Below are 15033 nucleotides of genomic sequence, written 5' to 3'. Positions count from 1 at the left end.
GATGGAGCCTTTCTGATCGAAAACAATAGTGGATTGTCTCACAAACCTCAAAGAAGCAGCTTTTCAGAGCCTTGAGGCGAATGTTGTCAGCCATACAGTTCATTAACCACTTAGATCTTTAATTAAACTCCCCTGTCTAAAGTTAACTAGTCAGAAAGATGCCAGGATTAGCAGGGCCGCCAGAACACAGAATTCCAAAAAAGGTCAGCGACAGAGAGGGAGTGAAATAGAGAAAGAGAAAGCGAGAAGGAGAGAGAGAGGAGATGAATGCTCACCTCTGATTAGTCATCATGATCCCACTAAAATGACCTTCCATCGGGGGGAGAAAATAGTGCCGTGGGCGAGCGGCTCTTTCAGATGAGTTCCTCTGCTACTGCTGCTGTATTCCATCGTCATGTGCCCCTCGTCAACTATTTAGACCTGCTCAATATTAATGAACTTTAATAATCTGGGAGCGGAGATAATGACTCATTAACACAGTCCCTCATTTGTCATTTGGCACCCAAATATATCCATTTTCAAGGCCAAGGGCTATTTGGATTTGGTATAATATATCTCGGATTCTGCCACGGGCAGACATGTTATAAGCCATAATGTCATGACAAAGTGTAAAATCCCAGAAGAAATGTGGGTAACATCTGCTAACCGAAGACAGAGAAAAGAAAAACATCATATGAGATTAGTACAAGTCAGTCTATGTTCTGCGTTTTTTACATTTTCAACTTCCTTTAGTGAGCAATCTTGCTGTAGGAGCTTGAAAAATATCTACAAAGCACAAACTCCACTCAAAAGTTCATAAATGCGGTTCTTCTGAACTATTCTGAGAATATGCTTTTCACAATAGCATGGATTTAAATCATTGCTGATGAGTTGTGTTTGGCTAGGCTCAGCTTGAATTAACTCCACAACAAATACATAAAAAAACCATTGGGAAAGTTCTTACACTCTCAGAAATAAAGGTACAGGAGCTGTCACTGGGGCAGTACCTTTTCAAAATGTACATATTTGTACATGAAGGGTCCATAATGGTATCTTAAAGGTACTTTTAGGTACATTTGGTACTAATATATACATTTGAGGTACCACTGTGGACTCTTTGGGTACAAATATGTATCTTTTTAAAAGGTACTGCCCCAGTGACAGCTCCTGTGCCTTTATTTTCTGAGAGTTTACTGTAGTGACTTTTACAAATGTTATGTGAGATCTGCTTCCTTCATGTCTGTCACTGTGCTGTTTATCTGATGCAGCCGGGGACTGAAGCACACTCTGACTCTTGAAAACAGCTACAGTGTGTTCTGACCAGAAAACTCAAATAGTCTGAAAGCTATAATAAACAATCTGATGGGTGTTGTGAGCTGAAACTTTACAGAGACGTTCTAGAGTCCCAAAAGACGTTTCTTAAATTTTGAAAAAGGGGTAAAATAGTTGCCCTTTAATGAGATGTTAATGAGGAATAACTGTTGTTAATAGCATCTTATTGGCCTGTTTAGCAGAGCCCACCATGGAATAAACAATATAAGCTGTGACAATTTGTAAAATATTATGAATACATCTAATATTTCATGATATTAGATGATAACATATGTGTACTTGCATTACACTGAACAGTTTTGACAAACAGGTGTCCCACGCTTGTGGTGTTTCAGATGCTTTGAAATTGTGAAAGTGAATCCTTTCGGTGAATCCTGGTTCAGTTGTTTCAAACCTTTGGAAAGCTTTCCTTCTCCCCTAGGGTTGTCACAATATTGGAATTGGGTACCAATTGATACTGAAATTTGAAAAATGTCAATTTCCCCCTAACATTTGAGCAGCGCTGATTTGCCATTGTGTTCACATGCTTAACAGAAATTACTGTGATTGGCTGTGAAGGTCATGAGTTTACCCAACTCACCGCTCTTTACTGAGTGTAACCACAGATACAGGGATACACTGGAGGGTTTTAAAGCGCTGATTCATTAGCGGATCACACGTATTTCAGCTTATAAACAAAGCAGCTGATCGACATGACTTTGAAATGCCCCAGTGTCTTTGTATCAGTTGTTACTCTTGGTAAACAGTTGTGAGTTCGGTGACTGATGACATTCACAGCCAATCACAGTCATTTCTGTTGAGCACGTAAACACAATGGCAAATCAGTTTAAGAACGCTCTCAACAGCCCTCATATGTCAGCAGGAAACAGACGTTTTTAAAATTCCAGCATCATGACAAAAGTTAACACTACGTTATGGTAACTTTGTACATGTGCACAACAGCCTTTTTACACAATATTGTAAATGCCTAAGACATGCTATATTGGATTAACCTTAGTATTGTGTTTTCACCAGGTGTGCCTCACATATCTTGAAATGTAAAGCCAAAATATTTAGGTTGCCCACTGATGGCTGACAGCATTGACCATTCTCTTGGGACAAGAGCCAAATGAAATAATAATAATTACACTTTAAATATTGATTTACAATGATGCTATCATTATAGCATGTTAATATGCATGTTAAAAAAAACATTCATTCCTTTGATGTTTAGTGTTGTCACGATTGTCTGCTTATGATTGGCTCTTTAGGAATGTAGGCTCCATTTCATGATCACTACTGTAATAATCCAACCTGATCTCACGAGAAAACGTAATATTTTATGTTTTGGCAGTTTAGTGGCTAATTGTTGTGAATTTGAATGAGTTCAGTTATACGAAAATGTACGATTTTAAAAAGGAGGCGTGGCACCCAACCCAACCCCACCCTCAACCCCAATCGTCACTGGGTGATGAGCAAATCAGAATTAGATTGTACGTATTCATACAAATTTGCCACTAAATCAAAAAGTTACGAATTGCCGTGAGATTGCGTTGAATAATCTGTGCAGGACGACAGTGGAGACAACTGCAACATTTTAGCTTCACTTTTTTGCAGTAGAAAAAAGTGGAGATGTATCATCAATCAACTTTTACAGTGTGTGGTGGGCTCCATGTCCACGTAAAAACAGATATTTGACTTCATTCTGTCTCACATCCAACTGTGTCCAAAAACTGGAAGTCAGGAGATTAAACTGACAAGGCTTTGAAACACAAGCATTTGTTTTGTTTGTGTTGAAGGAGTAACTGAACCACATTCTATAAAAGCTCCACCCTCGCAGGAAGCAGCAGCAGGTCATTTGCATTTAAAGAGACACACTCGAACTTTTCGTTTTAGACTATAGTGCAGGGGTCACCAACCCTGTTCCTGGAGAGCTACCTTCCTGCACATTTCTGTTGCAACCCTGACCAAACACACCTGTTTGTAATTATCAAGTGCTGCTTTAGGTACTATTAATTGGTTCAGGTGTGTTCGATCAGGGTTGGGACTGAATTCTGCTGGAAGGTAGCTCTCCAGGAACAGGGTTGGTGACCCATGCTATAGTGTTATGGTTTTAGCATAGCTCAGCAGCATGGTGGTATCAGCATATTTCTGAATCAAATAGATTTTCAATAGTAAATCCCTTTTTTTTGACCAAGTAGTGCAGCAGCATTTACACAAGCTATATTGATCCTGGATCAGTAAGTGATGTCACTGCCATTCATCGTTTTGCTTTGTTGCCTGCAACTGGTCAACTAAAGTCGTTCATTCTGATGATGATTTGTTCGTGTTTACCATCAGTTGGCAACCGGCTTTTGGGTGTGTTACTGCCACATTTCACTCTAGAAAGTGACATCACAAACCAATCACTAAGTTGACACACAAAATTTACTTGATGAGAAGATGACAGAGGGAGAGGAACTAATTCTAAAGTGCATGTCATAAATCGGTTACTGTGATCTTGTTAGAGATGAATTAAGTTTTTTATTGTTCCTTGCTAAAGCTGAGTTGAGTTTCGTTCCACAGATGTGCCACATAGAACTTGAACACCTGGTTTTATTATGATGGATGTTTGTTTTTGTTGCCATATTTGGTGCAGTTTGTTTGTAAGGTTAGTAACAGCTGTTAAGTACAGTAAACAATTAAACTGAGAAGTGACGCCTGCTGTTTCATTGACAGTTTTATTGATAACTAAGATAGCATTGACATGGGATGAAGTTGGTTAAAAAAAATCTACATTTATAAATGTAAAAAATAAGTATAAACTAAAGTGATCCCAGCAAACTATTTTGTGTTTAATAGATATCTAATAGACATCTTAACGTAGACAGCTTGGCTAAAACAAGGATAAACTTGGTCTGTCAGCGAAAATCTAATAGACATCTAAGAATAGTCCAAAACTAGACTAGTCGTCACATAGACAGATAAGACAGACTTTATATGTGTAGTCATTCATTTCTGTTTATTTGATGACTAGTCTAGTTTTGGCATATTCTCAGACATCTATTAGATTTTCACTGACAGCCCAAATTTACCTTTTTTAGCCAAGACATCTTTTAAAAAACAAAAAATGCTTGCTGGCATGTAGTAAGCTACTTTTGCCATGTAGCTCTTAGCTTAGCTTGCTAAATTTCCTACATTCAAAGTAGAGTAACTGATAGCTTGCCTAACTATATTTTCCAAGTTTAGCTTGCCCAACACTGGTTTTTCTTCCTCAACCCCAAAAAGTGGCGTCGTATTTTAAGCTGAAACTTTATAGGCACGTTATGAAACTTTTATTACATCTTCCTATAAAAGTACTCCTTTAAAATAATGGGAACCAACTTAAGCAGACATTAATACATGGTTCCTATGGGTTATGAAATTTCTGTAACATCCTGGAATTTTCTAAAGTTTATCCCAGACATTGAAAGATGAGTGTTAGATTTTCAGAATGCTATTTTTTAATCACATTATTTCACATTTATTGTATTGATTTGTATTGATTTATTAGTGTTTTGGCTCTATTTTATTTGTAGGTTTAGATTTTTCTTGACTACTTAACTGCATATCATTTTAATAAAACACTGACTGCGTCCGAAACCGCCTACTACTACTTTGAATTTAAAGGTACTGCTTGGCCGTTAGAAAAGTACGTTCTATATAGTATGAATGTGAAAAGTATGAATGGAATTTGGACGTACTACATCCGCCATATTGTCATGGTCACATGATCTACCAGAGTCAGTTGCATCGCTTCACTTCTATTCATGAATTCTCTCATGGGGCATCATGGGATAGCACAGCCTGCATGGGATGCGCACTCCAGAATCTCGCCGGAAGTAAGTCATCCGGGTACTTCTCGCATACTGATTTTCGAATTATATGTATTCGAACATACTACTCGGCTCGCATACTCATTTTATTAAACTATATAGACTGGAAATATGCGGTTTCGGACGCAGCCACAGACTCACTAATTGCTTCAGAAAAAAAAATTACCACTTATTATTACAGAACTCAATAATATGCAATAATAATCTTGGAAGATTAATATTGTATCAATACAATCAGTTTTTCCATGGAGAATATAATTGGATATTTGGGAGATTAATTAAATCAGACCATATTAGTAGTAGTGTTTCTTAATGGTAATACACAATCTTTCACTGTGCTCCTTCATGTCTTATGATACTATAATGAAAAAGGATCCAGAAAGTGATTTAGTCTGAACAGTGTGATTGACAACAGTTAAATTACATCCTTCCTTCCCATTAGTATTGACAAAAGACTTTTCTCTTTTTAATTGCTGCTGCCAATCTATAAAACCTGAATGTATTTTTAATAGCTCTTTGCCCATCTTGTCTGCAGTGAGGTGTAGAGATGGGAAAACACAACAGCAAGCTGGCTCCTGAGGTGCTAGATGACTTGACCAAGAGTACAGAGTTCAATGAAGCCGAGCTGAAGCAGTGGTATAAAGGATTCCTGAAGGACTGTCCATCTGGCATCCTCAATCTGGAAGAGTTCCAGCAACTCTATGTGAAGGTGAGGGTCGTCTGTACTGTCAGTAGGATGCTTTACACACTGTATCAGTGTGAACCCTGATGTGCATCAAAGAAATTACAAGTACAATGAAAAATAATCTTATTTATGCTAAAAGTGTACTAATAAATCATCTGTTTTTCCACCAGTTTTTCCCTTATGGAGATGCTTCAAAATTCGCCCAGCATGCCTTTCGGACATTTGACAAAAACGGTGATGGTACCATTGACTTCAGAGAGTTCATCTGCGCGCTGTCCATTACTTCCAGAGGAAGCTTTGAGCAGAAACTAAACTGGGCTTTCAACATGTATGATCTGGACGGAGACGGTAAAATCACACGCATGGAGATGCTGGAGATCATTGAGGTGAGGGGTTCAGACAAGACAGTCCTTCCTATACTCGATTACAGGGTTCTTGCAGGTTTGATCAATTCAAATTTAGGTTTATTTTTAAGACGTTTATGAATAGAATTTAAGACTTGTGTCACACTGTTGGTTTTATATGTACAAAGTTGTAATCCGCTTGTTAAGAAAGTGATACATTTTTTTTATAAATTGTTACATTTTTGGTATTTGTTATGCAGCAAGCCCAGAGATTGTTGTGTACACTACGATTTCATATAAAATTAACTTTAATGTGTGATAGGAATAAAACGTGATCATAAACGAATGATTTCTTCACTCAAATGAATGGTGGCCTGGACCCGGAAACAGTATTACATACGTCACAAACACGTCAACACTTAACAAGCGTATACTGCAAATTTTATTTGACCTAGTCAAGGAAAGAACTTCCATTTGGGACAAAACTGTCAAAATATACAAAAAAAGGCCAAAAATATGTTTGTTAAATTTTTTAAATAGTATATAATTACATAAATATATATTTTTAAAAGTATGTTTTTTTTAAATCTTAAAATAAATCTTAAATACTTAAATTAAAATATATTTAAAAGCATTTAAAATATACTTGCCTAATAATTTTTGAAGGAAATACATTGACAAAAACTGTTATCTTTAAATTGTGTAAAAAAGAAACATACTTAAAAAACTGCTTCTTGACAGTCACTGTAACACACACATCTATATTTGTATAGCTTTACATTATTTGTACAGTCATACGTTAGACATATTTCTGTTACTATAAACTATTTTATAATGCAAGTCTCCTAAATATTTGTTTTTATGTTAAATAATGTATATTTAATATATTAATTCATCTTTCTTTTAAGGATAGAAATGTATTTTGTTCTATGCAGGTTGACTTATAGGTAGGTCAGGCTTCAAAGTTACAAATACACTCACCGGCCACTTTATTAGGTACACCTTACTAGTACCGGGTTGGACCCACTTTTGCCTTCAGAACTGCCTTAAACCTTCATAGCATAGATACTGGAAATATTTCTCAGAGATTTTGCTCCATATCGACATGACAGCATTACGCAGTTGCTGCAGATTTGTCGGCTGCACATCCATGACGAATCTCCCATTCCACCACATCCGAAAGGTGCTCTATTGGATTGGAATCTGGTGACTGTGGAGGCCATTTGAGTACAGTGAACTCATTGTCATGTTCAAGAAACCAGTCTGAGATGATTCGCACTTAACGACAAGATGCATTATCCTGCTGGAAATAGCTATCAAAAGATGGGTACACTGTGATCATTAAGCAGGGTTGTCCACACTCGGCCCTGGAGGGCTGACAGGAGTGACGCCCAGTGTGGTCTTCTCCTGCTGTAGCCTCAAGGTTCCACGTGTTTTGTGTTCAGAGATGCTCTTCTTCATACCGCGATTGTAAAGAGTGGTTTCATAAGTTACTGTTGCTTTTCTATCAGCTCAAACCAGCTCGTCTGGCACCAACAACCATGTCACGTTCAAAATCCCTTAGATCACCTTTCTTCCACGATTCTGATGCTCGGTTTGAACTGCAGCAGATCATCTTGACCATGTCTACATCCCCAAATGCATCGAGTTGCTGCAATGTGATTGGCTCATAAGAAATTTATGTTAACGAGCAGTTGGAGTGGTGTACCTAATAAAGTGGCCGGCGAGTGTACATTTTTCATATAGTTAAAATAAACTTCAGCCATTCGGATTTTACCATATGACCTACAACACCATTGAATTAGAGGAAGTGTTACAATGACATACACAAAACTGAGACTTGGTTAAAACCCCATAAGACATAGAAATCAATACTTCAAATCTTTGTAAGATGTTTAAGGCCTAAAAATGTAGAATTTAAAAGTTTAGACATATGGGTCTGCTTTTAAACATTTGTTCACCCCAATCTTCCATTCATCTTGGTGTTTAAAGGCAATCTACAAGATGGTCGGCACAGTGATCATGATGCGTATGAACGAGGATGGTCTGACCCCACAGCAGCGCGTGGACAAAATCTTCAGCAAGATGGACAAGGACCACAACGATGAGATCTCACTGGAGGAGTTCAAAGAAGCGGCCAAAAGCGACCCCTCCATTGTGCTTTTACTGCAGTGTGACATGCAGAAGTAAGAAAGGAAAGCAGGAGAACGAGTTAAGAGGGTAGGAAGGAGTGGAGAGCCATGTACAGACTTCTAGAGTGAGATTTAGGCCATAGATGATGAGAGAATATGTACATACAGATGAACAGAGGTTAGACCGCACGGTAATCTAAGGAAACGATTATGGGAATTTGGAATGATTAGTCGAAGTAATGCAAGAAAGAGTCTTTTTCCACCCTCTATTACTTGTTACACATTCTGTCAGCTTTCCAGCCTCTAGAGAGAGAGTCAGAACAAGACATTTTCTTCCTCGAAAAGGTCACTTTCGTGCCGATAGATCAGATTTTCCATCAGGATTTAAAGCATACGATTGGGCAATTTGATAACTAGTACATTTACATTTGATAATTAGTTCAAAATCAAACAAAGATGAAATTTTTTTTAGTATTTTTAGGCCTGACTTATATAGAGAGATGCACGATATACTGATAAAATACTGGCAAACAGTCAACATTTGCTCATTTGATTTATTTTTTATTATTTATTGGTTGATATTATTTTTATAATAGCCTGTTTAGTGCATATTTAATGCTCATTTTCCCTATTTTTTCATTCAAATGATCTTTTCTGTCATCTAACAGTCACTTGTTTTATGTAAACACTAAAGCCCATTTCATACCAAGAACGATAACTGTAAAGATAACTATAATGATGCTTGACTATATTAGCATACAATGCTCAATGTTGTGCTGTGTGTTATGTGTACATAAGCCTATCGCTTTAAATGCTCAAGCTTTTTAACAATGGTTGGTAACTAATTGGCTGTCGCTGTTTTTATTTCTCATCAGCTTGAATGCTTTGCATTTTTGTTTTGGTGTGGAGTGTGTTATTTATTTTAATTTTCATCAAATCTTTATTGTTGGTTACCGTTTCTTAATGTGAACAGACTTTAGGAGCTTAACCTCAATCTTTACTATTTTTCAATCCATATATTATTATGTTCTTATGTCTAAACTCACCTGTACGATTTATTTTTTACGAGGTTTTTTTTTATTCAGAAAAAAATATAATTAAATTAATATGATTCAAGCACTTTTGAGATCATAAATATAACAAATTTCAATATGAAATGCTTATTAGCCATCAAAATCTGCTTATCATTGCCGCCAAATGCTCATACTGTGTATCTCTATTAAATATGATAGAATATAGAATTTATTTATTTTTTTGTCCACACTGAAAATGTCAAAGTGTGCCTGAGGAAGAACATTAGAGAGTGGAAATGCATTCAGGAGTCCTTTGACATTTGTGGGTGCCTTCATATACAGTACAACTGCATAACCACTACAGCAAAAAAAAAAAAAAATCCTGTCACATCAGTGTGTGACGATAACCATCACTAACAATATCCATCTTCTAATCATGTTATTGGCCGAGATAAAGCTTAAAAGCCAAGGCGAAGTAAAAGGGTGAAGCCAGAAAACGAGGAGTAGCTTTTATTAGCTAGAGAACTGACAATGTATATGATGACATTTTGTACATAATGCTTATACACATGCTTAAGATGTACATGTAAATGTTTCTCTACCTTAGAACTGCTTTCATAATCTGACACAGCTGCAACGACTTGTGTGCAAACACAAAAACTACTGTACTTGTGCGTGTGGATGAGGGAAACTAAAAATGTGTGTGTTTTCTTCACTGTAATTTGGCGTGAAAGCCGCAGTGTGTGTGTGTGTGTGAGAGAGAGTGCGCGAAAACACAAATGCCTCAACCTTTGTATTAATTCTTTCTTATGATCTTCACGCCAGTGCTAGGAGTATTAAGCCGTTGTGTTCGTCGTTACCTGGTGTGGCCTTTTTGTGTGTGCGTCTGTGTAAGGAGAGCTTTAGCTTTCGGTCATCTTATTTCACAAGCTTAGCAGGTGTCAGTAAAGAGGATTTTAACTGTATGAATATCGTCAATGTCGAAATATTTTCTTTACTCTTGTAATATAAGTGGACGCAAATGTAAACCAGACGCAGAATGTGTAGTACTTCTTGTAAATGTTACTATGCCGCAATACTAACACGAGAATACTGTCCGTTGCACTAAACAGACACAGCTTTAGTTTTAGACTGCCTCCCTGTGGTGAAAGATGATAACTTCGAGATCAGACCTTCAAATATTATGATTTTTCAGGGCCCTCAGGACCTGATAAGGCCCAGTAATAATATTCCCTCATAGAGTCCAGTGGAAAGCTATCCCTTGAATAAAATCTATCAGTAAAAAAGCCCTCAGAACCATAACATACTGTCAAAGATGTGCTACTGTACCAATGTGCTACTCAAAAGCAATGATTACATGTTTAGTCATGTTTTAAGCTCTATCTGAGTGACTTTTTTCTAAATAGGAGGTTGTAGCAATATTTCAAGATCCTGTGATTTTTCATCTTCAGTAACAGCAGTTTCTGTTCTTGCCTGTCAGCACATTTTGTCACAACTCCTTTAACACTACTTGTACTTTTGTAGAATCAGTGTGGTGTGTGTTTGCTATCACATTCACACACGTCTGCTGCTTAGGTGTAAACTCTTGCTTATTTTGTCACAAAGTAGCTTATACTTTGTTGAAATGCACCCTTATGAAAAAAGAAGTGTACTTAGTGTACTTTGAATCTTATATTTAATTTTTAACCTATAGATAATATAAATGTTATGAATTGAAAGCCCACTAAAGTGGATTTTGAAGTGCAAATATTTTTGTTAAATTACAATTTTACGTTAAATTAACTTGTTTTATTTTATTTTGATGTGTTGACTAATATACTAAAGAAACACGCAGAGCACTTGAACATTTTAACTGTGTTATTTGTAATTAAATTCCGATTTTAATTTTTCACACTTTATACCAAATGTGTGAGTTAAAATCACATACAAGTTTCAGCAGTTGATCATAAATGCTTGTTGATACGTTGTGCAGTACACCTAAATCACATTTTAAAAATGCAAGAAAATACATATGTATATGAAATTAATTAAGTGGTACTGATGTGGGTCAAAAGTTCATGTAATTGCAATCATAATGTGATAACATGTATAGTGTAATAATAATATTATTGTATAATTTCATACTTCCCCTCAAATAAAGTCTCCAAAATAATATAATTTCTGAAAAGTCAAATGTTTTTATTATTATTATTATTATTTAATGCAATGTGTATTTATTTATAAAGCGCATTTATTGTCTATCGTCATAAACCAAAAGTGTTTCACAATCATGAGGGGGTCTCTCCACACCACCACCAGTGTGCAGCATCCACTTGAATGATGTGACGGTAGCCAAAGGGCAATGGTGCCAGTGTGCTCACCACACACCAGCTATACAGTAGGTGGCGTGGATAGACAGTGATAGAAACAATTCAGTGGATAGGGAGGATTGGGAGGCCATGATGGGTAAGGGCCGATGGAGGGAATTTGGCCAGGACACTGGGGTAACAAACCCACTCCTTACAAGAAGTTCAATGGGATTTTTAATGATCACAGAGGGCATACCTGCCAACACTTGTCTCAGAAAATCCGGGAGAAATAACAAAACGGGAGGGTGGCGGGAAATGGGTCTGAAATACGGGAGACTCCCAGGAAAAACAGGAGTGTTGGCAGGTATGACAGAGAGTCAGGACCAAGACATTGCTCATTCACAATACAGTATCTCCTTCACTACACTGGGGCATTAGGACTCTGCTGGCCTCACTAATGCCACTTCCAACAGAAACCTAGTTTTCCCATGTGGTCTCCCATCCAGGTACTGACCATAGGCTCAGCCCTGATTAGCTTCAGCGAGTAACCGATCTTGAGCTGCAGGGTGATATGACTGCCACCTATTATTATTATTATTATTATTATTATTATTATTATTATTATTATTATTACTGTTGTTGTTGTTATTATGATGCTACAGTACTGTTCTTTTTCCACAAGGGTCACTCAAGTTTCACTGTCTCTGCAATTCAAAAACTGTAAAAGAGTTACTCAATGTATGGTCTGCACTCTTTCGAACTGACCATCTCTGGCTATTTAATGATCACTATGATTAGATTACATAAACCCAGTAATGGGCATGGGTAATGATTATGGGAAGTGCAAAATGGGTCTTGGATGTTGTGCAATGTGCTGATCAGCCACTAAATCGACTCCATACATGCCACTGCTACAGTCCAATATGAGATTTTGTGTGCCAAAGACTTTATGAAACGTAGAATTAGACACTCGCGTATATAATGACGTTCTGAACTTGATTGCATTTACATTTATATTACAGCCTGAAAATAAATTGTATGTAAGTTGGTCACATTCGACTTCAGATTATGTCCCCAAACGACGCTAAAAAGGGAATAATGGTGCCCAATCGTGCAATACAATGCTTTCTGTACTGTATGTGTGCTTTGCATTTCTAAATGTCTGGTTTCTGTTCACTTTTTTCAATATCGTAAAGCTCCTTGAACAAAGACGTGTAATTATTTTTGTTACATAGAGAATTAAATATGTGGATGTCTACTGAATGGTCTCCGGCTGTGTGTGTTGTTTGTCGTCTTTACTGATTAGGCAAATGCTGTCAGACAAACTCATTTATTTCTCTCTCTCTCTCTCTCTGTTGCACATAGACTGTTGAGTTTTTATGCAGACCTGCGCAGTGTGAGTCACTCCAGGGAGGTGATGTCATCATAAATGCTGTTGTCATGGCAGCGGGGCTGTAGCACATCTGAACTGAAGGGAGAATTGAATGAATGCAGAGCTTCCATCAGGGACACACATTTTTTTGCATTCAATTTGCCAACAAATCGATGTGTTCATCCTTTAAGCTAGCTGTTAAGGCTGTGCCACTGGTTTGTGCAAGCCTGTGGACATCTCACTTAAAACAAAGTTGTTGAAAATGAACTTGGTTATGTGCACTGTAAAGCATAGGTTAAGCTTCGTTTGAAGAAACTGATTGCGAGAAACCGTTTAAGTTTTGAAACCAAATAGTTTGAGTACTGTAAACTTGTGTTTATTGAGTCACACACACTTACAGTATGTTACTTGTGTTGATTGATACTATCAAACATTTAGAGTATTAGTAATGTAAACCTTTTAGGTTCAGTTATCAAATCTGTATGAGTTTAATTAACTTTTTTTAATTAAATTAAGTCCAAACAACTAGCTGCTCAAATGCTTTGAGAAAATCGATTGCGGCAAATGATTTACATTGACTGAACTCAAATGAATGAATGGTATGCTGCAGTCGGTTTCCTCAAACCATTTAAATAGCTACATTGTAAAACCCAACAGTCAACTACATCAAATGAAACAAGTGTGGTTAACTCAAAATTTACTGTAAGTTCATTCTACTCATTTGAAAAGTTTTGAACTCAGTGTTGAAGGTAATGAGTTATTTTAATATCTCATTACCAGGGCCAGACAGAATCTGAGGACATTTTTCGCTATTTCTGCGCAGAATTTTGGTAAAAATCTGCGGATTCATGCAGGATTATTTTGGGAGTATCATAACGAAAACCTTAATATATGAAGTAAAAGTAATACCTTTTTAACTTGTATTTATTGTTTACAATGCAAATCCAATTAGATCCACTTCATTTGGTAAACAAAGCAAGTCTCTCATATAATAGATCTACTAAAAGACAGAAAATATTACTTTACAAACTATTGTAAATAAATCATATAAATATTTTCATATTAGTCAAAATATTATGTGTTATGAAATTATTTTAAAAACTGAATAAATACGAATTTACACACATTTACACAAGTAAATAAACAGAATCAATGATGGGCTAAATATCTGCGGAATTCCAAGTGGGCCTACTCATTCCTTCAACTTAAATGGAGTAAGTTCACAGTACTCATACATATTTTTTTTTTTTTTTTTTTTGTTTGTTTTACTTAAATGATTTGCTGCAATCAGTTTCCTCAAACAGTTTGAGTTGCCTTAACTTTTTGGGTTTTACATTACTCAGTTGGTTTGAGTTCTCTTCATTTATTGGGTTTTACCGTTAATTACTTCATTTGCTCAAATGGATTAAGTTCACAGTAATCATTAGGATTAGTTTTTGAACTTAATGGTTGCAATCAATTTCCTCAAAACGGTTTGATTTACCTTAACTTTTTGTTTTACAGTGTATACAGTTGTTTCGAGTTGTTTGTTGTTCTATTACCTAAACACAAATAGATTTTAACATAAAGCAAAAACGAGCATGTGTATATGAACTACATAAAAAGGAAGTATTTTAGGTCAAATTTATTGAAATAATACATTTCAGTCAAGTATATGGGGATCTAACTGTAAGGTCTGATTGACAGGCTATTTAGAATTAAAATAGATATTCATGTTGCACAGAAAGAACATATAACCTGCGGGTGGTGCTAAAACATTTAACAATGTACCACAAAACCAGTCATAAATGTCAATTTTTAGAAATTGAGATTAATAATTCAACTGAAATCTGAATACGTTTTCCATTAATGTATGGTTTGTTAGGATTGGACACTATTTGGCTGAGACACAATTATTTAACAAATCTGCATTTTGAGGGCTCCAAAAAATCTAAATACTGAAAAAATCACCTTTGTTATAATAAGTGTATATTAAGTACACAATACATGACAGATGTCTTGTCGTCGATCCCAGTTGTAAGAGCAACAAATAATAACTTGACTTCTTGTTGATCA

At 36.3% G+C, this 15033-nt stretch overlaps 1 protein-coding gene across 2 annotated transcripts in view; it reads left to right on the top strand.

Annotated features, from left to right (window-relative positions):
* The window catches only part of hpcal4 (hippocalcin like 4), a 44917-nt gene extending 32048 nt beyond the window's left edge, over positions 1–12869 (top strand). The window contains exons 2-4 of one of the 2 annotated variants that reach the window (XM_005159639.6): positions 5680–5853; positions 6000–6215; positions 8166–12869. In XM_005159639.6, coding sequence (XP_005159696.1) covers positions 5692–5853; positions 6000–6215; positions 8166–8363 — 576 coding nt within the window. In that variant the 5' untranslated portion in view covers positions 5680–5691 and the 3' untranslated portion in view covers positions 8364–12869. Of the gene's footprint in view, positions 1–5679; positions 5854–5999; positions 6216–8165 lie in introns of those variants that run through there. The other variant, NM_001114687.1, reaches the window with a different exon arrangement.
* The last annotated feature ends 2164 nt before the right edge of the window (positions 12870–15033 follow it).

The sequence above is a fragment of the Danio rerio genome, chromosome 19 (assembly GCF_049306965.1).
Source record: "Danio rerio strain Tuebingen ecotype United States chromosome 19, GRCz12tu, whole genome shotgun sequence".
Taxonomy (NCBI): Eukaryota; Metazoa; Chordata; class Actinopteri; order Cypriniformes; family Danionidae; genus Danio; species Danio rerio.
Note: the sequence above shows the minus strand (reverse complement) of the source record. Positions and strands in the feature narration are given on the sequence as shown.